The 22,459-nt window shown below is 43.1% G+C and overlaps 1 protein-coding gene and 1 pseudogene across 3 annotated transcripts in view; one reads left to right on the plus strand and one right to left on the minus strand.

Moving 5' to 3' along the window:
• The first annotated feature begins 42 nt into the window (after nucleotides 1–42).
• On the plus strand, nucleotides 43–21,360 carry LOC136325934 (FIGNL1-interacting regulator of recombination and mitosis-like; annotated as a pseudogene).
• KIFAP3 (kinesin associated protein 3) overlaps nucleotides 18,285–22,459 on the minus strand; it is a 130,252-nt gene continuing 126,077 nt past the window's right edge. For 2 of the 3 annotated variants that reach the window (XM_066261117.1, XM_066261119.1), the window contains exon 20: nucleotides 18,285–18,745. In XM_066261117.1, the coding sequence (XP_066117214.1) occupies nucleotides 18,637–18,745 (109 nt within the window). In that variant the 3' untranslated portion in view covers nucleotides 18,285–18,636. The remainder of the gene's footprint in view (nucleotides 18,746–22,459) is intronic. The other variant, XM_066261118.1, reaches the window with a different exon arrangement.

Consider the following 22,459-nt stretch of genomic DNA (forward strand, 5'->3'; position numbering starts at 1 on the left):
GCGGCGGCGGGACCAGTTTGAAGCGGGCTCAGGGGTGAAAGCATGTCTCAGGAGCGCGCCGCCGCGGCGAGCGCCGTCCCGCTGGAGGAACTGAGTGGCTGGCCCGGGGAGCTGTGCCAGCAGGAACTGCCGACCGTCCTGCCTCGGCTCCTCATATCTTTCGCTGTCACCGGGAGAGGGGGTGGGGCGGGGTTCGCGCCGGCGCCGTGTTGTGTCCCCGCGGCCCGAGCCCTCGGCTGTGAGTGAGCAAGATAGAGCCGGGGGGCGAGCGGGGCCCGTGGGGACCATGCGTCCTGGCTTTGGGGCTGCCGGGACCGCGCCGGTGACCCGCCCCGGGATGGCGGGAGTGGCGTTTCCTTCCATTCCTCGCTCCTGGGAGCGTCTGTGTCCTCGTCCCGTGCAACTGAGAGTGAGGAGTACTGCCCGGGAGCGCGGGGAGGCCGGCGCCGACTCGGGGATGGAGAGGCAGAGAGAGGCGCTGAGCTGTCATCTCTTCGGTGTGTGCTGGACGTGACCGCGCCGTCCCCGGACTGGGGTGTGTGTGTGTGTGTGACCGCGCTGTCCCCGGACAGTGAGGGGCAAAGACGCAGGTCTGCCGCGGTGCCAAGTCTATGCCACATGTTCAATGTCCTTCGCCCTCCTCCCCGTGCCATCCCTGTGTTGCTGACCGGGAGGCGTGGCTGACTTGCGTGATGGGCTCCACCTGCGGGCTTGAGTTCCCTAAATCCCCCGTGGTCTAGCTGCAGACCCTTAGTAGTTCTCGTGCCTTTGTGGTTGTAAATGTGTGTGGAGCCCTAGCCCTTCATGTTAGAAGGTGATTTATTTTTAGTGCCTTTGTGCTCACCTTCAATATAAAACTACACTTAAAAAATGATCTTCACTAAAAAAAAAAAAAAATCACCTTCACTTTAGATAGTCTCAACACTGCATGAGTAATTTTTTCAGTTAAAGCCAAATACCGATGTTACCGTCCCATAGATGTCCTTCATCTAGGCATGAGCACACTTCCACTAGGTACCGAAGCCCTTTGTTAGCCTGTTTGCACCTACGGAATCGCCATCCTCAGGGATTTTGACTTGGGAAACAAAATAGGTATCCTCAAACATTTACGGGTCCTTAACATATCTGTATGTCCCAGTAGAGCCCTAGCTCTAAGTGGATGAGACGTCCCCGATTTGACTTCCCCGTGTAGTGGGACACTCCTGCTTAACAGCAGGGCTGGCAGCCTCTTCGAAACTACTCTTGAGGTGGCTGTGAATATTCTACTTATTGATACTGAGACCAATCGCCACCAGAGGAAAGTCACGACCGACACACGAGTTAGTTGCAAGAATCACACATGGCAGTTGACTACTCACAGATCCTGTGGCATGCCTGGGTACAGCTTAAGGGGGCCCTGCCTGCGTGTTCCTCTCGTCTGTCCTTGGTAGAATAGCATGGAGACAGTCCACCTTCCACGTTGGAGTCTGGGTGACTGACTGCAGCTGGGGCCCCTTGGCTTAAATACTCTTTCTGGCATGAGCCTTCTAACAGGTGTTAGTCTACAGGATTATCACATCAAGCCACTTTTGGCACAAATTCCCTGTGGGAGTTCTTCACAGGGAGCTCTTTTTTAATGTTAATTTACATAAAATTTTAATGTTAGTCTACAGAACTGTCACATCAAACCAATTCTGAATCTTTGATTTTAGGGAGTTCCTCTCAGGGAGCTCTTTTTGTCTATGTATAAATTCACACACACACTAACAGCCCTGCGCAGAGGGCATGGTCTTGCCTGTCACATCTCTACACCCAAGATTAGCTCTCACCCAGAGGGCGTAGCCTTGTTTATTTGCCTTAATGGCTTTTAATATTATATCCTAACTTATTTCTATATACCTTCTATACTTTTATATATTTCTATATATTTAATTTCTATATATTTAATTATAAAATTGTATTACTGTAACAGTGTATCAGGCAGGGAGGTAGGCTTTGTAGTAACAAAGATAAGGAACCTGGTACCTCCTCTTCCCTTCAAACTTACAGCGGGACTTCAATAATTGAAAGTCAACATTCCCACTTGATTTGCATCTCACACTTAACATTCAAAAGGACCCAAACCTGCTTTTCCGCAGTTTTCTTCACTGAAATACAGCAGTTTGTCAAATAGCATAATTTCATTCAGAGTCATTTCATTATAAAATAGGAATTTTAACTCTTGTTTATGTCAATTAGCCCAGTGTTTTCCACTGCCCATTTGACAGGAATCTTGTGCCAGTCCATGAAAGTGTTAACCACCCGGATGCTGTATGAAGATTATAGACCCCGTGATCTTAGTCAAATTCGCTTATGCGCAGGATGATTTCCTTAGTGGTCCCTGAAATAATTCTCCTGCTTTCACTAATCCCGAGGTGTAAAAAGGTTGAGCACTACTGAATTAGCCTGTGGAAAAAATTGGTTTTGTTATACATTGTGTTGCTTTTAGTCACAGAGTATCAACACATTAAGTGAGGACTTAACTGTAAATGGTTTCAAAGCCCTTGAATCCCCACATTCAGTTAGCAAGTTCTGTTGTCTCCGATGTCACTGTGTCTGGAATCCACCCACTTTCCTCCATCCCCAGTTTCTGCCCCTTTATCCCAAACCCCCGTCACCTCTCATCGGGACTATGAATCGCTTCCTCACGGCCTCTTTTTCTCCAAAAATAGTCCAGAGTGAAACATCGTCATTTCCTTTTTAAGCCACCCTGCGCCCAACTGTCTTCTTCACAAATTAGAAATAAAATCCAGCTTACGTTCGAGGCCCAAAGCTTGCTGTCTTCTCCTGTCTCAGGCGTTACCTTCTATCCATGAGTGCGTGAGGCTCACCTGTCTGGAGGTCTTCGTGTTGGCTGATCCCTCAGCCTCGTCTGTTCTCCCAGCCTTGTGCACAGCTCATCGTTCAGGTCCTGGCCCCCTTCAGAGCCCTCACTTTTAGATAGTTCCCCCAAACCCAGTCTGCGACACTTTTATCGCTTGGCCCCGTTCAGTTTTCTGAAGACTACTTTATCATTAATAGAAATCACCTTGTTTTGTTCCTTTTTCACTTCCCTCGACACTGAAGTCCGTAAAAGCAGGAGTTGTGTTTTCACGGTGTTATCTCAGCACCTCGAGCAGTGCCTGGCACACATTGAGTAAAGGGCTAAAATATACTGTGTTTTCTACAGACCCGCAAGTCCCATTAGTTAATACTCTTCAACATGATTCTCAACAAATTTAAATTTGCAATAAATCCACGTTTCCATCCCTGGAACAATTATTTTCATGTTTTACAATTGACATAGTATTTTCCAGTCTTGTATGTATTCATAGTCATACATAGTATGTTTAATTTTTGAAGAGGCTAGAATTTTTTTTGAAACCTTTGCTGAAATTTTTCCATAAGGCAAATTCTACCCTACCCGACTCGATTAAGTTGATGACTATACCTCGTTTTAAATGCTGCTGAAAAAAAAAAAAGCAACCTTAAGATTTCAGAAGAAACATTTTATAAGTGTGATTAGGTTATGAAATAATTCATTTTTCTTGACGTATTCTTTAATGACATATTGTTTTTACATCATAGCATTTCTAACAATTCTTGATGGCATACAAGTATATATTTTATAATGTGAATACTGTTAGGATCATTTACTGTGACATTTTGTAGGCTCCTGCTACTTGCAGAAGAGTTTCAGTCTGGTAAGGCTAGTGAGAGAGGTATGCAAAAGATAGAGAAAATAAAATCTTGGCCGGTTGGCTCAGCGGTAGAGCGTCGGCCTAGCGTGCGGAGGACCCAGGTTCGATTCCCAGCCAGGGCACATAGGAGAAGCACCCATTTGCTTCTCCACCCCTCCGCCGCACCTTCCTCTCTGTCTCTCTCTTCCCCTCCCGCAGCCAAGGCTCCATTGAAGCAAAGATGGCCTGGGCGCTGGGGATGGCTCTGTGGCCTCTGCCCCAGGCGCTAGAGTGGCTCTGGTCGCAACATGGCGACACCCAGGAGGGTCGCAACATGGCGACGCCCAGGATGGGCAGAGCATCGCCCCCTGGTGGGCAGAGCGTCGCCCCCTGGTGGGCGTGCCGGGTGGATCCCGGTCGGGCGCATGCGGGAGTCTGTCTGTCTCTCCCTGTTTCCAGCTTCAGAAAAATGCAAATAAATAAATAAATAAATAAATAAAATCTAAAAACAAATAATTATTAGTCTGACCTGCGGTGGCATAGTGGGTAAAGTGTCAGCCTGGAACACTGAGGTCGCTGATTTGAAACCCCAGGCTTGCCTGGTTAAGGCACATATGGGAGTTGATGCTTTCTGCTTCTCTCTCTCTACCTCTCTCTCACTCTCTCTGTCTCCTCTCTCTAAAACAAATAAAATCTGAAAGCAAAAGAGAGTGGTGAGTGACTTAAGACAGGTACAGAAAAAGTGCCATAGACATGCTGATGAGGGAGGACTTGCTTTCCTGCATTGGAGACCAGAAACCCGTGGTTTACTGTAGCACTGTTTGTCATCTGTCCAAAATATTTTACAGCTACATACAGCTTGAAAAGGCAAGAGTATACCTGAACAATTTTTAAAAATAAAATTATTCCAGTAATTTGTCTAATTTCAATCTCTTACGGGTCATTGCTGAAACTTCAAGAATGGTGCTTTTAAATTTATTCTCAGATGTGAGCATCCTATTACTGTGATCTTAATTATTTTACTCCATGTGTCAACAGTCTTGACAGTTGGATTCAGCATATTTGTAAGTAAAACTGTCTTTTAAAAAATTGTATTGACATGGTTTCAAGTGAAAGCTATCTTGATAGTGTGAGTCATTGTGATGTCATTAAGATCTGAGACTTATGGCCATACAGTTTTGTATCTTCTCCAAATTATTGAATCTTTTCCTATTTTAGTGTTATAGCCTCTGCAACCTTTAGTTACTTAAATTCCCAAATTTCTTCTAATTACAGTATGTAAAGTTTAAAATTCCATTTTCAGTAGATAGCACATGTGTTTTGTTTAATAACGTGTCGTGTAAGCACCGTGTAAACCTTGTGTTAGTTGTTAAGCCGTGGTTAGACCTCTAGGAAACACAGTTTGCAGTCTGTTGCTTTCAACTTCCAGTGTGTTAGCAGCACTTAGAAAGGAGTTTCTAGGGTACAGGAAACTGATTATTCAGGTGATGGCACATTTGTCAGTGGGAAGAGTTGGCTTTCTCATCCCAGTCCGTTTCCGTCGCTCCTGCTTGATGCAATTTCCGTCTTTTCCAGGAGAGAAGGTGGAGGGTGAAGACGACTTCGGGTTTACATTTGCTTTGAGTCAGCTGTTCCTGGTTACATTTCACTTGGCTGCAGGATATTTGTTTATAACTTTGAATCTCTGTTGCCTGTTGGGGTCTAATTCTTTTAAGTAACAATTGTTTTTATAGTAAGTAAAATTATACATATTTATTTTAGAAAATTTGAAACATGCAGACAAACATGACTAAGAAACACTTATAGGTCTGAAAGGGTGAAGATTAGAATGGAGAACGTTCTCATCTCATTTCTGTGTATTCCTGCCAGACTCTAGTCTTTGCATGCAATGTTTATGTGGGTTAAAATTGGTGTACTCTGTTGGGGCCTTTTTAACTTTAAAGTATGTACTGTAAACATTTTTTCGTGGTCTTAACTACGCTATAAGAATCATTGAACTGATCACAGATCCACCTTAGTAAAGGTACCCACATGCATTTACTGGTCCTTTGCTGGACAAAGGTATCCCCCCTTTTTTTTGCTGTTTATGTGAGTTACTTTATTTCTCTACATAGATTATGGTGTTTGAAACTGTACAGTGCTTTCTGTTGCTTGTGCTTACATATTCTCACATTCGGAAAGAGCAGTGACCTTTGTTGGCTGATATGACAATATTCCTACAAAATGTGTTACGGTTTTGCTTTATAGAAATTCTGAAAATTATTGTAGAAATGTTTTTACCTCACATGAACCACCTGACATTGGAACAGACTTTCTTTTCACAAATGCTGCCAAAGGTATAGTAATTATTTTCTTAATATACAAGTTACGAAGGCATTAAAATCTAACCTCTGTTTTAGATCATTCTTAATTGTGGTTCTTTTTTTTTTTTATGAAACATTTGTCATACAGAAAATGTAGTAGAAAATAGATCTCATGTTAGAATATGGTGGTATTAGAGTAATGAGGTGGTTAAAAACTATTTTCAGATAGTATAGATCCTTTACTAATTGAATTTCCATTATTTGTAGTTAATTTTAAATGCTCTTGTATTTTAAAGCTGTTAAATGAAAATTTGGGATGGGTGATAGAGTTAGCAAGTTCCTTTGTTGTGTCTTCTCTGTAGAGCTTATTAATAACTGTTGAATAGAATTGTCTGGAGAAGGGACCCAAGATTCACTAAAGGAGTCCTAGGATGAAGAAGGCTGGAATATTGGTAAAATCCAATAACTAACATTTACAGACTACATTATTACTTTCTAGACATGAAATACTTTTTCTCTGAAAAGCAGTCATTTCTTTTCTTTTAACTGAGAGAAGGAAAGGTACCTTTGTGCCGAAATGAAGCATGTATTTATGGTAACCTGCACTCTGGAATGGATTTCTTCTGAGCTTGGCTTTGACTCAGATAATCACAGAATTCCTTTTACTCTTGTTCACTTGATTCTTCTCGATCCGAAAAGCTCCTTAGACTTGGTCCTTGACCAGCAGGAAGAGGCCCAGCGCTGTGTGGAGGGAAACGGTGCTGAGCACCAGCAGGCCCATGGGAAAGAGCATCCTCCCTATGCACTGCGTGTTGTTGCCTCTGTGCTGATCCTGCGATGTGTCGACCGTTCAGACTGTTCAGGAAGGTCCTAGGATTAGGATCTTAAGGTGGCTGACTTTTCATAGACAGAAACTTAGTTCTGAGGTCACATACTGTGCCTCTAGTCCAGGAATTGTATTTGGAGGTGGAGGAAAAGGGGAACTGGTTAGAAATACAAGTGAACAGGAGCTTCAGCACAAATGCGTTACCACGTCCAGAATTACCCTAGTCCACGCCCGTGTGAATGCTGATTGGTTAAGACCGTTATCTTTTTTAAAAAATATTTTAAAAAGACTTTATTCATTTTAGAGAGGAGAGAAGGAGGAGAGAGAGAGAGAGAGAGAGAGAGATAAGAGGGGAGGAGCAGGAAGCATCAACTCCCATATGTGCCTTGACCAGGTAAAACCGGCGACCTCAACATTCCAGGTTGACGCTTTATCCACTGCGCCACCACAGGTCAGGCAAGACCGTTATCTTTTATTATGTAGAGTGGCGCTTGCATTTGTTAGTTCACCAAAAAATGAACCTGGAATGATTTTTTAATTGTTGTTATTAGATTCAAATCACAGAAATGGAAAACGTTAATTTCTGTCTGAGGTCTTTTTTTAAAAAGATTGTATAGTAGAATTACTGTGTATATTTTAAACTTCTGTAGGTGCAGTTGTTAAACTAGACAATATCCCAAGGGTGTTACTGATGCAAAATAAAAATTGATTTTTTAAACGGTGTTTTTCCTTTCCTAGTGATTTCTATTCTTGTTTATAAACAAACTGCTTTGCTTTTATAGGCTGTGATATTTGATGACATGATGTGTGAGTTAACCAGTCAAGCTAGAGAACTATCAAGCCAAAACTTAGAAATCCAGACCAGTCTCAGGAATATTTTACAAGTAAGTCGAACATATTAGAAAAGGAGGGATGGAGGGAACTTAAGAGTGTGAGAATCTTTGTGATGTTAATTGGGCTTGTGTTGTTTATGTGATGGCCCCGAGCTGGAATTATGTTTATGGAATTGAAGGTATTACTCCAGAAACGTTGATTTTGCATTGTTTGTAGAATTTCATGCTGAGTATACTTCTAAAATCTTAAAGGAAGGTGAGTAGTGGAGCTAGCTCGCCCTCCCTGTAATTTCAAAGCACGTGGGCAGAATGCCTGCCATGGTCTTCGATTGTGGGTTAGGATTCCAACTCTTTGTTTTAACCAAATGGCTAGCTAGTTGTCCCAATATGTGTAGTTCTGAGAGACTGAAATTCTGTGCACGGAGGGGCAGAGTGTCCATCTTGTTCACTGCTCTGCCCTAGCACCCAGTCTGACACTTTGTGGGTCACAAAGGAATATAGTCTGAATGAAGCGTCTTCCCTTATTTTCAGACCATGGTGCAGGTATTGGGAGCTCTTACAGGGTGCGTTCAGCACGTCTGTGCCACACAAGAGTCCATCGTTCTAGAAAACATTCCGAGCCTCCCCTCCTCGGTCCTGCACGTCGTCAGAAGTACCTTTGTGCACTGTAAGGTGAGCAGTGCGTCCGGCACACGTTACATGGCCTGGGATCTGCGGGCAGAGGGGCTGAGTCAAACAGCATTGGTACATAAATAACAGTTTACATTTTAGCCCTTGTTATTGGAATAGACTTTGCCATAGAACCGAAAGCATATATGTATGTATTTTATAATAAGGAGTTATAAGGAAGTGATAAAAAGTAGACTTTTGCCTTTTGTTTGTTTTCTCCTGTTCCCTTTAGAAGTGATAGAATTTGTGTGAGTCACAGGGATCCTGAAGTAATTCTCACGACCATGATGCCAGGAAGCAGACGAATCCCTTAATGGTTAGGTGTCTGTGAGGGACATGAACCCTGAGCAGATGTAGAGCACAGAGCTGGCCCGGGACTTGCAGGTCACAGGCAGTTTGACACAGCTGTGTCCCAGGTGAATGGAAGTCGTCAGTTAATTAAAGCTTCACCTTGGTGCTCGGGTGCTGCATTGTAACGCACCTGACTGTTACTAGTTTTAAACCGTATCTCGTGGTACCAAATGCCATTCGCATTCCTTCTCAGAACACGTAGTTACATAGGTATGTCATGTGTGTCAGTGTATATGTGCACATTTATAAATGATACATAAAATAACTCCCATTCTACATGTGATAAACTTTATGTTCTGTTTAACTTTTAAAGAATTGACTTCACTCACTAATGGCTTGTGACCCGGAACTTGGAAAGCAGGACTCTTGACGAGTGGGGCCAAGATTGCGCTCAGCACTTCTGTGTACAGAGAAGAAATTCGTTTTGTGCGGCGTATTAGGTACCTTTTATTCTGTAACAAACCACCCGAAAGTTTACTGGATTAAAACCACCACTGTCTGTTTATTCAGGACTCTGGGCACCAGCAGTTCCACTGGGCTCAGCGGGGCAGTGCTCTCTCCCACGTGGCGGGCATGGCTCACTCGCGCACGTGTGTGTGTGTGTGTTTTCATGGCCTCGCTCCTGTGTGTGTGTGTGTGTGTGTGTGTGTGTGTGTTTCCATGGCCTCGCTCCTGTCTGGCTGTGGCTCTGATGTCCCCAGCAGCCCATCACGCTGCACTCACCCTGCTGTTAGTTCCTTACACACACTGAGCTCTCCTGTCCCCGGGCGGTCACGGCTCTCCCTCTGCCCAGGGCGCCCCTCTCTGTCCCTCCCCTCTGCCCGGGGCACCCCTCTCCCTCCCTCCCGTCTGCGGGGGGCGCCCTCTCGATCCCTCCCCTCTGCCGGGGTGCCCCTCCATCCTTCCCTTCTGCCTAGGTGCTCCTCTCTGTCCCCTATACCCTGAGCCCCTGCTTCCCTTCCAGTTCTCAGCCCACGTGCCCCATCCCCGTGCTGGTGTTCTTTGCCTCCCTGCCCTGAGAGTGAGTGAGATGAGATCTCTGGTAGCACGCTGGCCTCTCCTGTCTTCGCCTTGTCCCAGCCAGAGTTAGGTCATTGCTAATGGTGTCGCCCGTGCCGGCCACGCTGTCTGTGCGCAGGGCGGAGGCATGCTTTTATTCAGCTCTGTCCCAGAGCCTAGCCCAGTGACCAGCACACAGTGAGCCTTCAGTTAATATTTTACAAGGACAGATAAAAAAACAGGAACTTAAACCGGTGTAGCTGCTCCATAGGTCAAGTCGGCATGACTTAACTATATCATGTCTCATACGTGTGCACTGTGGTTTTTCACGTGTTCCTTCATCCTGTCTTATGGTCCTGAGTTCCCTGACATGTCGCTTGTGTTGACTGCTCTTTTATTCATTCAGGCAGAGCGTGAAGCACCAGGCTGTTGTGAAGAGTCGGCTGAAGCACAAAGAGATCGTCACCAGCTTGTGTGAGGACCTCCTGGGCTCCTTCCAGTCCTGTCTGCAGCTGGCCGAGCAGGTGGCCCAGTCCGGGGCGCAGGTGCGTGTGCTCCCGCCGCCCCTGACGGAGCCTTCTTCCTTCACTGCTGGATTATTGGTACCCAGGACCTAACCGCTGTATGTTACAATGGGAAAACGAATAGTTTCCTAGAGGAGCAGTAACACCCCCCCGCTGTGGACTGGCGGCTCTCAGAGGGAAGGTCTCTGTACCTGTACTTGTCCCTGCCCGGCCTCTGTAGAGGAGGAGGTGTGAGGACTCACCCAGTTCCTGAGCACGGGCAGCCCCGTCGGGCGGGGTGATCTGGGAGGACAGGGTGGCGGAGGGTGGCCGTGTGGCAGGGAGTCCTGGGGTTGTAAGGGGGGAGGAGTAGTCTAGGAAGGGGCTGACCTTTTCCCTCTTCTTTTCCTCTTATCTCCCCTCCCCTTACATCCCCTCTTTCTCTTCCCTTTTACCTAATTTTTTTGTCCCTACTTCCTTTGTGTACACATCCTGGTGTCCCTGACCTTGCTGAAAGGAGAGGTACTGGTTGGGTGTCCCCTGTCACAATGGGACGGCCGTTCCTCCTCCCACTATATCCCGGGCATCTCCTCCCGTCCCCAGTTCTTTCCTGCTCACCTGCCACCGCCGCACCCAGCTAGGGAGTCCTCAGTGAGTGAGAGGGGACGGGCTCCTGGACACGCCCCAGGGGGGTCTGCAGGGGACAAGGACAGAAGTCCAGAGGGTGCCTGGCCAGGCCGGCTGTCTGTCCTGAAGTCTGCGAGTGCAGCTCCTATCAGCTGTTTGCAGGGGAAACCAGAGAATATAAACTGTAAGTTCTCCTAACTTCCATGCAGATCTGCATGTGTTTCCTTATTTGTGAGTGTTTGGGACTGATAACTTGGGCTATATCTACTCTGCTTTGACTAAATGGAGCTTTGCCTTGGTCTGTAGTCACCATTCTTGACTCTAAAGTCTCATCGGCAGCGCCCTCTGCTGTTCACTGTTGGTATTTATTGAGGAATCATCCTACCGGGGGTCCTCGGTTATGACACAGTTCCATAATTCGAGTTTTGGTGTGAGTCGAAACACAGCCTATCCTAAGTCACTTACCTATCCTAACTGGTATATGCTGCTGATTCTGGTCTTCCAGTCACAAAACTAGCAAGCTTTCCATCTCAGTCATTGTGCCTCTTTGCTGTTTAGTAACCACAGTCAATTTCATAGGGGCTGACCCCTTTACGTGCTCTAGGACATGGTCTTTATCCTGGATAATTGTTGCTGCAGCAGAGAGGCTGGGGCCTAGCACATGGCCGATGTTCGTCGTTGATTCTCCTTTTTCTGATCTCTTTACAGCGTCTAATTTCACTTTCCTCTTGCCTAAGTGTCAGACTCTAACCTTACAGTAACCTCAGTCTGAGCCACATTGCAGCTCCACAGAGAGGTTAAATGACGTCTCCACTAGCACGTGCTAGTTGTGGAAGGCCAGGATTTCAGTCCAGGCAGGATGACTCCTCTGCACATAAACACACACACACACACACACACACACACACACACACACACGCGGCATTGCCCACCATTTTATCAGTAACACACTCAAAAAATTCTCACCCATTACACAGATACCCAGCAGGGAAAGTGGCATCCTACCTTCCTCTGCTAGAGGTTTTGGTTTGTTTTCGAGGGATTAGGGAGTATTAACATATACATTTTAAATAATAATAAATAATATAATAAAATAATATAATAAAATAAATTTTATTATATATGAATATTGTTTTGCAACTTGATCTTTTACTTTATCTTAGTGCTTACTGTGCTGTGAAGGTGCTATCTACCTGATTCTTTTTAACAACTTTGTGCTGTTACAGTTTATGAATGTACCTTGAATTTATTTAACCGGTCTTCAATTGAGGGATACTTGGTTCATATCTATTTTTACTAGATAATAAATGTTGCATTGCATGCCTGTGCAGTATTCCTGTAGGATATAGTTCCAGAGAGCAGCTGCTTCTGGGTTGAGGGATTTTAATGCTGTAACTCTTAATAATAATGCAAAGACTGTAATATTTTATGCTCCCACCAATGGTGAAAGCAGTATCACCCACCTCATCAACCCTGGGATATTGTCAGTCTTTTTAATATGCTAATGAAATAACCTTCTCTCTCCCCTCAGAATACTTAATTAGATTGTAATTTGGGTTTTTTCAATATTAGTTTTCCAACAATTTGTATTTTCTGTGAACTGCCTTCTTCTGTCTTTTGTCTCTTCTATATGTCATTCTTTTATTGGTTTGTAAGACCTTTCGTTTTGAGCACCTGTTCACCCCATATCACAGAGAATAGCAGGCATTTCTGTTTTTCCCCTTTCAGGTCAGCCCAGAAGGGCCACCTCTTCTGCTGTTCTAGATTAAGATTTGTTTTCAGCAGCATGGAGTTCACGTTTTTGAAGTATCTCTGTTGTTGTTGGTGGTGTTTGTTTGTATTGCTCCTAACAACTCAGAGTAGACTTATGTTTTCTTGGAAAATGTTTACACTGTTTATTAAGAGACCTTTTTAGAAAATATTGTCTCATTTACAAGTTAAGCTAATTTCATTTTTTCTTATTATGCTTTCTTATTTCCTATTTTGGAAACAGGATAATGCTGACTACAGATTATTTCAGAAAACACTCAAATTGTGTCATTTCTTTGCCAGCTCTCTTCTGCACTATACTAAGGTGAGGCTTATTTTTTATAATGCATGAATTATAAATTACCATGTTTTAGCATTCCTGCCAAGAGTTATCTTTTGAAGTTATTTTGTCAGGAGTATATTTCTTAGGATTTTTTTGGTTTAGTATTTGTAATTGTTAAATATTGAGCAGCCATGATGCTATTTAGGTGGCTACCATATTGTTATTTGTTTAATTATCTGAAAAAGTTATTTAATATAAATACTTATTTTTATAAGCCCAAATCAATATTTAGGAGATAATTCAATTTGTATTTAACTACTGTATATAAATTATTTCCACCATATTTCTTAATTAGGTTTTTAAAGTTTTAATGTTCAAATCCTTAAAACTTGGTAATAACCTAAGAGGACCTGCGCGTTTGGGAGTTGTCAGGAGCGAGGCGGTGGTTGCAGGTGTGAGCAGAGAGCAGCAGGCTGTCAGGGCGGGTTATTCATTTGGAGAGATGAGCAGAGGGTGCTCACAGCAGCTAGTGAGAGAACGCCATTAGTGTTAGGTATTAGTGGCTAGAAAAGAAAATCGTTGTCCACATTAATTTGTTTTTGACCATGTCCTTCCTTCTGAGGAAAAGCTGGGCTGTCCGGTGACTGTTTATTGTGATCACAGTATAGGTTGTGGCCAGCACCTTCACTGCTCAGACTCTGCCCTCTGACTGGCTGTGCTCCCGGAGTCGGTCCTTGGGCAGCGGGCTCACTCTAGCAGGCTGCTCTGACCCTGGGCTTCCTGCAGTGTGCAGGGCGTGTCTTTTAGGGGCAGAGGGAGGTGGTGGGAAGGGCCCCACACCAGTGGGGCTTCAGGGGACATTACCCATCTAACGTTTGCTTGGGATGTAGGGGGCAAGACTGCCCCTAATCATGCCATTATAAATAATTGATTTAAATTACAGTTCATAGACAATGTAATACTAGTTTTCGGTGTACAACATGGTGATTAGACATTTATATAGCTTACGGAATGATCACCCTGTATGTCTGGCTCCCGTCTGATACCACACCTGGTCGCTACAGTCTTACTGACTATTCCGTGTGCTGTACTTTACATCCCTGTGACTGCTTTTGTAAGTGCCAGTTTGTGCTTCTTAACCCCTCCCCTTTTTCACCCGTCCTGCCAACCCCTCCCATCAGTCATCCATCCAAGTGTTCTTGGTATCTATGACTTTGTTTCTGTTTTGTATATTCTTTTGCTTTTTGGAGTCCAAATATAAGTGAAATCATATGGTATCTGTCTTTCTCTGTGTGACTCATTTTATTTAGCATAATACCCTCTAGGTCATCTATCCATGTTGTCACAAATGGTAAGATTTCATCCATTTTTGATGCTGAGTAGTAGTCACTGTGTGTATGCACCACCGCTTTTTATGCATTCGTCTATCGGTAACACTTCCACATCTTGGCTGTTGTAAATAATGCTGCAGTGAACACAGGGGTGCATATGTCTTTTCAAATTCATGTTTTGGGTTTCTTTGGATAAATACCCAGCTGTAGAATAGCTGGGTCATATGGTAGTTCTATTTTTAATTTTTTGAGGAACCTCCATACTGTTTTCCATAGTCGTTGCATTCGTTTACAATTCCAAGAGCACACGAGGGTTCCCTTTTCTCCACATCCTTGCAAAGTTGTTGATGATAGCCATTCTGACACGTATGAGGTTATATTTCATTGTGGTTTTAATTTGCATTCCTCTGATGATTAGTGATGTTGAGCATCTTTTCATATGTCTGTTGATCATCTGTAGTCCTCTTGGGATTTGAAATATCTGTTCAGGTTCTCTGCCCAGTTTTTAATTGGTTTTTTTTTGTTTTGAGTTGTATGAGTTTATACATCTTGGATATTAACTTCGTATTGGCTGTGTCACCATCACTGGCAAACATCCTCTCCTTGTCAGTAGTTCGTCTTTTTGTTTCCTTCGCTCTGCAAAGACTGTCTAGTCCCATTTGTTTATTTTTTCTTATGTTTCCCTTGCCCAAGGAGACATATCCAGTAAAGTATTGCTAAGAATGATGTCGGAGAGTTTAATGCCTATGTTTGCTGATAGAAGTTTTACCATTTCAGGTCTTACATTTAAGTGTTTAATCATTTTGAGTTTATTTTTGTATATGGCATAAGGAAGTGGTCTGGTTTCATTATTTTGCATGTATCTATCTGTTTAGTTTTCCCAGTTTTCTTGTTGAAGAGACTGTTTTTATTTCATTGTATATTGTTGCCTCCTTTGTCATAGTTTAATTGACCATGTGTGCATGGGATTATTCCTGGGCACTCTATTCTGTTGCGTTGATCTGTGTTTTTCTTTTTTTAAGATTTTATTTATTCATTATAGAGAGGGAAGAGAGAGAGAGAAGGGGGGAGGAGCAGGTAGTATCAACTCCCATATGTACCTTGACCAGGCAAGCCCAGGGTTTTTTTGAACTGGCAACCTCAGCGTTTCCAGGTTGACGCTTTATCCACTGTGCCACCACAGGTCAGGCAATCTGTTTTTATGCCGGGACCGTGCTGTGTTGATTATTATAGCCTTGTAATATAGTTTGGTATCAGCTAGTGTGGTGCCTCCAACTTTGTTTTTAAGATTGCTTTGGCTGTTTGGGGTGTTTTGTGGTTACACAAAAATTTAAGGAAAATCACTATCAATAACCATCCAACTCCCATCCATCCCCATCCTCATATATACTTCCTGCTAACCAGCAGGAGGCAGCTATGGAAGAAGAGACCTTAGATTGTAATTTGCTTGCTGTTCTTTTTCTCAATGGCTTCCTGGCCGTCACTTTGAAATGTAGCAGAAAGTTTATCTGCAGAAATGTCAGGAAAAGCTTACATTGGGAAGGGACCCGACGATCAGGGGCTTTTAAATCATGATAGTTGTTTGTAAAAGCCTAGCCACAGGCCCAGAGACCCTGCCTTCGATAGGTCAGCCACCAGGCAAACCTGTGGGAAGACTGAAGGTGGGGTGGGGGGGGCCCGCTTGCCTGAAGACCTGGGACCTTTGAGCCAGCCCAGGCCTCCTTTAAGCAGTCAAGCGGGGAGATAAAGAATCTGGAGGAACCCTGGCTGGATGGCTCGGTTGGCTGTAGCATCCTCCTGAAGCACAGAGGTTGCTGGTTTGATACCCAGTCAGGGCACATACAGGAACAGATTAATGTTTGTGTCTCTTTCTATCAGTAAAATTAATAAATAAACCTTAAAAAAAAAAAAGTCTGGAGGAGCTGTGGCACCTCTCCAGTCCACATATGAAAAATACTACTTTCTACCTGTAGAGGCAGTGACGTCAGCCGCTTTTTCCAAGACCCGTGACTCACCTGTATGTACCCTGCCTGGCTCTCCCCGCTGCTGACATGGCTTCCGTCTGTCTCGGCTGCCTGCACCCAGGCGTTTTAAAGAAATTTTCCTTTTGGAACATACCAGTCCGGCTTTCCCCGGTGCCCACCCATAGGCCGGGAACGGCTAGCCTGTCAGGTACCTCATACAGGATAAGGCAGTCCAGCTGGAGTCCCTCTAGGTCTGACCTACTCGAGTGTTGATACCGACCTGCCAGTTGCTAAGAGGAGCTGAAAGGAGGCTTTCCCCCTCCTCTGGGTCACCTTCCATTCAGGTGCAAGGCGCTTAGCCTGTCAGCTCTCCCTACAGGGTAAGGCAGTCAGTCTGCTGGAGTCCCTCCAGGTCTGTCTAGTTGGTGGTTTAATAAGGACCTGCCAGTTGCCAAGGGAGACTGACCAGAGGCTTCCCCCTCCCCTGTGGGCCGGGCCAGCCCCCAGTTTCAACCTTTCACTTAACACACTGCACCTGTGCCATGCATTGTGCTGACCACTGAGAAGGAACAGCCATTGCAGACAAGTGGGTTGTTTGGGGGCCTGGAGAAAGCTTTAAGAGGGTTGAAGATGTGCTAGTAGCTTAGTACTGGAATGTCATTTTATCCTTCCGAGTGCCCAGCCCACCACCAGTGCAGTTCTCACGGCCGTGTGTGACCCTGGACCTGAGCTAAGTGGCTGTACTTCTCCCAACATCCGCTCCTTGTTCGCTGTTAAGGGCTCACTGTGTGTCAGTTTCTGCTCTGGAAACTGGAGAGACAATAAGCATATAAATGAACAAAGATAATGGTAAAGTCTATGAAAAAATAAAACAAGATAATGTAGCAGTAACTAACATGTGTTGGGTACTTACTGTGTTAGGTACTTCATATGTTCTTCCTACATCACTTTGTAATAGTATGTGGGAAGTTAAGCTCTTTCTAGTAATGTCAATCATTATGTGCATTTATATAATACTTGATACATGTGGCAAATAAGGCAGCAAGATACTTATAATAGTACCGAGGTTACTGGATTGGAAGCAGAGAGATGGGTTATGTCACTGACCAAATATGTAGATAAACTTGGGCAGATTATTTAATCTCTCCTGTCATAGTTTTTTCAACTGAATTTGGCATGTTTGCTTCTCGGGCCCTTTCCAACTATACTAGTCTAGGATTAAAATATAAACTAAGACAAATGTATGTTTTCAGAAAGATCAATTAGGTTGTAATTTCAAAGACATAAATCATAGCATAGGGTCACATATTCCCTTAGGAACATCATATACTTTCTTATACATTGAAGGCTTTAAAAATCCGTTGATATTTAAAATTTTTGTGTGATTCGTTTCTTAAGTAGGTAGATGGACTGAATTATTTCAAAGGTAGGTCAGTGGTTTTCAACTTTTTACACTTGGGGACTGGTGAAAATAGAATTATTTTAGGGATTGCTTAGGGAGAAATCACCCCCAAACATCAGCAAATTTGACTGAGATCATTGGGTCAATAATCTTCACATATCAGAGTGGTTGACTCTTTCGCGGACTGGCAATTGAAAAACACTGATGTAGATCACTGAGAGCTGTAAAATTCAAGGACAGAGACATCTTTGATCTCTGCATTTATTTCATTATTATAATGCCTCCCATTTCTTCCTACCTACATCTCATAATAACTGAACAAATGGGAACCATGTATCTTAGCAAAATAATGTTCCTTAGTGAGACTTGTAATTAGCTTTCCTATACTTCAGATTTCATAAATAACACAATTTAAAAGCCTAATACTAATCTAGTTTGATGTCCCAGGTTTCTATTAATATTAAAATCAGAAAGATCAGAAAGACATGAATTCAAATGGCTGAAGAGACGGTACTTGTATATAACATAACCTCTGGCATACATTCCATGGTTAATTGAAAACTGTTAGTAACTTCGGGAAGCAACCTTTCAGGCACATGGTATGGAAAAAAAAGGTGACGTCTTTTTATAAATTTTCAGGGTAGCACATATCACATGAAATACTCCAGCATTTACAAGGGAGGAAAAGGGTAGGGAAAAGTAAAATTCCTATGTACCCTACATAAGCATGTAACTCCAAATAAAACACATTAAGGAGAAACACATGATTTCTAACCCATTTGTACTTTATGCTTCTTTTAATAGAAATTAAATTAGTCACTTAATGTACATAATGTAGTGTTTGTTTTCCAGTCTAGTTGCTTTTTAGCATCTACTTTGAGTCTCTTGGGAAATGTCATCCAGCATCAAGTTGTGGTTCGATGGGTGAACACTGTTAAGCAGCCATTGTACTTAACATGGGACGGAAGGGGTGGAGTTATTCTGCAGCTACAACATGAAAAAATAAAACGAAACACAGACCCACAACAGTATCAGCATGCATTATTAGCTCAAGACTCAAAGTCAACCTAGCGCACACAAGTTTCCCTTACGCTAAGGGAACATGGAAAGAGGAGACTCTTATCGAGATCCAAAGCCGTAGTAGTAAGCTTCATCCGGGCGGAATCCGTAGGCTGTGGCTGGGCGTCGGAGAATGCCGGCCGGCTGGCCAAAGCCATCCATTCCGAGGCTAAAAAGAAAAAGAAGAGTTTTATCTTTGTCACACATCCACAGTGCAGATCAAATAAGAGGCTGCAACTTAACACCGTCAAGATTCTCTTCCTAGCAGTGAAAGTGATTTATGTGGATGTTATTAATCCTTTTAAGAAAATCAGCCTGGCCATAAAACGTGTATAATAAATATTTACTTCTAAAAGTGTGTGTTTAAAATGTTGGGAACAAAAAAAAAAAGTTGGGAACCACTGTCATCAGGTAACCTTTCAAGATAAAGAGGAGGACAGATCTGAAAAGCTTTACTAAATTACAGACATGTATAGCTTTTATGCTAGAATATGAAAATATTTTGCATGCTAGCAATTACCAGAAATAGAATACTGGGGAATGCTAAAACTACAGTAAGTTTTGCTGTTTCTAATGAGATCTCTTTCACATGAAGATGTAGGACTACCCCACTCTGAGTAAGGAGATGCAGTTTGTTAGCATTAAAGCTCACGCAGGCCAAATCGGACTATGAGCTCATGAGTAAAGGAAGACAGAAATGACACAAAATTTCAAAGTTAGCCAGATTTGATCTGCAATCCTCTTGACTCCTCAGTGCAAAAAATACCTGAATCATTAGCACGTTTCTTTTGAGTAATAATGGCAGGTTAATTATAAATTTTGGTTCAATTTATTCCATGGAATTAGAAGCCCAAAGATAGCCTTCGGTTATAAAGACAGCTTGACAACAGATGACCTTTGATTATTACTTTAAAAAAATTTGTTCATCTATTAATTACTTAGAAGAGAATCTGTTCTCCAAAGCACTTTTTAAGGATCAGAGAATTATCTGACACTTGGCAAAATGACAATGTATTTATTTTGCCAGGCAAGCACGGCAGCTGTGACATGCTCATGCATAGCTCATGCAGTGAGTGCCAGTGAGCTTATTTCCAATCCAAGGAAATGGTTGATAGTGCAGACATGTAAGCTCTGAAAAATAAATAGATTTAAACGATTTAAGGTTATTTGAGATTACATTAGATGGGAAATACTTGTATCAGCAAAATCTCAATATGATTAAATAATATATTCATATAGCCACTACCTCTCACAACTCAAAATGAGATGAAAGCACTTTAGAAGTAACAAAAGACTAAGGTTTTAAGTAATTTGTGTGTGTGTGTACTGGGATAGGACTGAATACTAAATCTAGGGTCATGATGTATATAGGCCATATCAGTCATGTGAATCCACCTCACAGGGTAATGGAATTTCTGAAATGAAGTTTTAGGTTAGCATTTGTAGTGAGCAATCAGTCCTGCATAAACCAAACTTTTTGGGCTCTGTCTAAAATTTCTGAAAGATGGTTGGAATTTTTGTCTGAATTTTATTTTAAAATGGCAAAATATTAGCACACCCATCCTAGCTTGGTCCTATGGGAAAGTTAAATTTTATGTTGAAGGGAAATACTACTCTAGAGGTAGCTTTAGAGGTATTCCAGAATGGAGTCCATGAGCTAAGATACACCTGTCTCAATTTAAAACTCAAGAAAAAGTTGGCTGTTGAAAATTTTTCTCCTGATGCATAAGGCTAACAGATACTCATGTGTCAAACAACTCTCTGCTATATCAAGAGTGACTGTAGTTTGTGGAGTTCAGCTCCTTCCTTTTTTATCTTCCTATTTATTCTCCTCCTGTCACTTCTGAGGTTTTTTAGCATCTCTTCTGAGGCTGTGTGGCAGTAGACTTAGGTTAACTGAAGTTAATTTTGTCTTTGTTTCTCAATCTAGGGGCTGTGGTGAGATCTCTTTCAAGAACTTAAAACAAACCACCGAGGTTGCAGGTTTAGTCTCTACCCAGGGCACACACAAGAAGAGACCAACGAATGTATAAGTAAGTGGAACAACAAATGAGTGCTTCCCTCTATCTCAATACAAAAAGGAAAAAAATTTTTTTTTAAAGAATTTGGAGAGAAGTAGCATATAGCAGATTAGTGAAGAAATAAAAGCACTTTCAAAACATCTCACAGAGGAACTTAGCACTGTGACTACTTCTGAGAGGAAGATGGTCCTCAGAAGGGAGTCTGTCCGCCATATTGGCACAGAACAAGCTGCCCTCAGAGGCAGGGTTGGTAGAACCAACCGAAGCAATTCCTTGGAGTGACCTAACAGCACCAGGAGCAGCGGGCTGTTTTGGCAGACTTGTCCTCACTGAGGAAGGAGTCTTAATAAAGGTTTCCGAGAGTCTGAGGTCATTATGCATTCAAACTACAACACATTCTGTTTTTTGTTTCTATGACAAATAGGCAAACTTCTGATCACTGTTTTCCCATGTGGCTTGCCAATAAGGTAATGAATAAACTTAGACATGACTGGATTTGCCTGATAGTTATACTTTTCATTGTAAATTGGCAGGTGGGTATTATGGTTTGTTTTTTTTTAAATGTCAGTCACATTGTTGGTAAGAATTTGCGTCCCACGTCAGTGAAAGTAAGATGTAAGGTAGAGCTGATGAGTTTCAGTTTCCGAACCTGCAAGTTTCCTGTGATTAAGTTCTGTTCTTGCAGATACCTGTGTGTAGTACAATGTCAAGGACAAAATGTCTTGAACTCCTAGGAGGAGGAAAATTTAAAACCAACTCTATTCTTTTGGGACATGCAGGCATTTGTTTACTCCACCTTCTCCCTTGGGATAAGGTGCGGCCTTGTTAATGCCGAGTCTGAGTCAGAACTGGGAGAGCCTAACAGTAAGCTATTCTTCAAACAGAGATAGATTCTCTAGGTAAGTTCTTCTGGAAAGGGACAGAAACCATGAATATAAGAGAGAAGTGTTGCAGCAAAATGTGTGCTTTCTAATCCACCAAGACTTGGAGTAAACAGTATCGAAGGCACTTGCAGGTCCTGAGTAGGGACCCGGAGAACCGAGGGAGACTAAGCTGTGATCTGCTGCGCTGTCCTGGGCTGTGTGCCCATTCTGCTTCTGGGAAGAGTTTGTCTTCTGGCTGTTCACCAGGGAACCTAGTCCCACACTGCACTGTTTCTGGCGCATAGTCCTCTGCCTGGTACTCCTAACCCACAGACAAAAGCTATGTGTCCCTGTACATCGGAATGTGCCACAACTAGACCACTTTTCTTTATAGGGCTAGTTTCTCTATGTAGTATCATTTAACCTTCGTCTTCAATGTCTAGATATATTTTGGAACTTTAAATTAGAAAAATACCAAAGGCAAGAGCTTTTCTTGAGAATATCTAATTCTAAAGCCCTGGCTGACTGGCTCAGCGGTAGAGCATTGGCCCAGTGTGTGGATGTCCAGGGTTCGATTCCCGGTCAGGGCATACAGAAGCAGCATCCATGTGCTTCTCCAGCCTTCCCCCCCTCCTTTCTCTTTCTTTCTCTCTCTCTCTTCCCCTCCTGCAGCCAAGGCTCGATTGGAGCAATTTGGCTCTGGGTGCTGAGGATGGCTCCATGGAGCTCCGGTTGCTGAGCAATGGAGCAACGCCCCAGATGGGCACAGCATCACCCCCTAGTGGGCTTGCCAGGTGGATCTTGGTTCGGGCACATGCGGGAGTCTATCTCTGCCTTCCTCTTCTCACTGAATTTAAAAAAAGAAATGAAAATATATAATTCTAGTTCAATGAAAATGGTTATTTGTGTGAAAAGACAACTCAGAAAGGTAAGGCCTGCCCCTCAACTCCATCTGCTATTAAGTTTTACGATCCAAGAACAATGATATTTGGGTTCCTA

The sequence above is a fragment of the Saccopteryx bilineata genome, chromosome 2, assembly GCF_036850765.1.
Source record: "Saccopteryx bilineata isolate mSacBil1 chromosome 2, mSacBil1_pri_phased_curated, whole genome shotgun sequence".
In the NCBI taxonomy this organism is placed as follows: Eukaryota; Metazoa; Chordata; class Mammalia; order Chiroptera; family Emballonuridae; genus Saccopteryx; species Saccopteryx bilineata.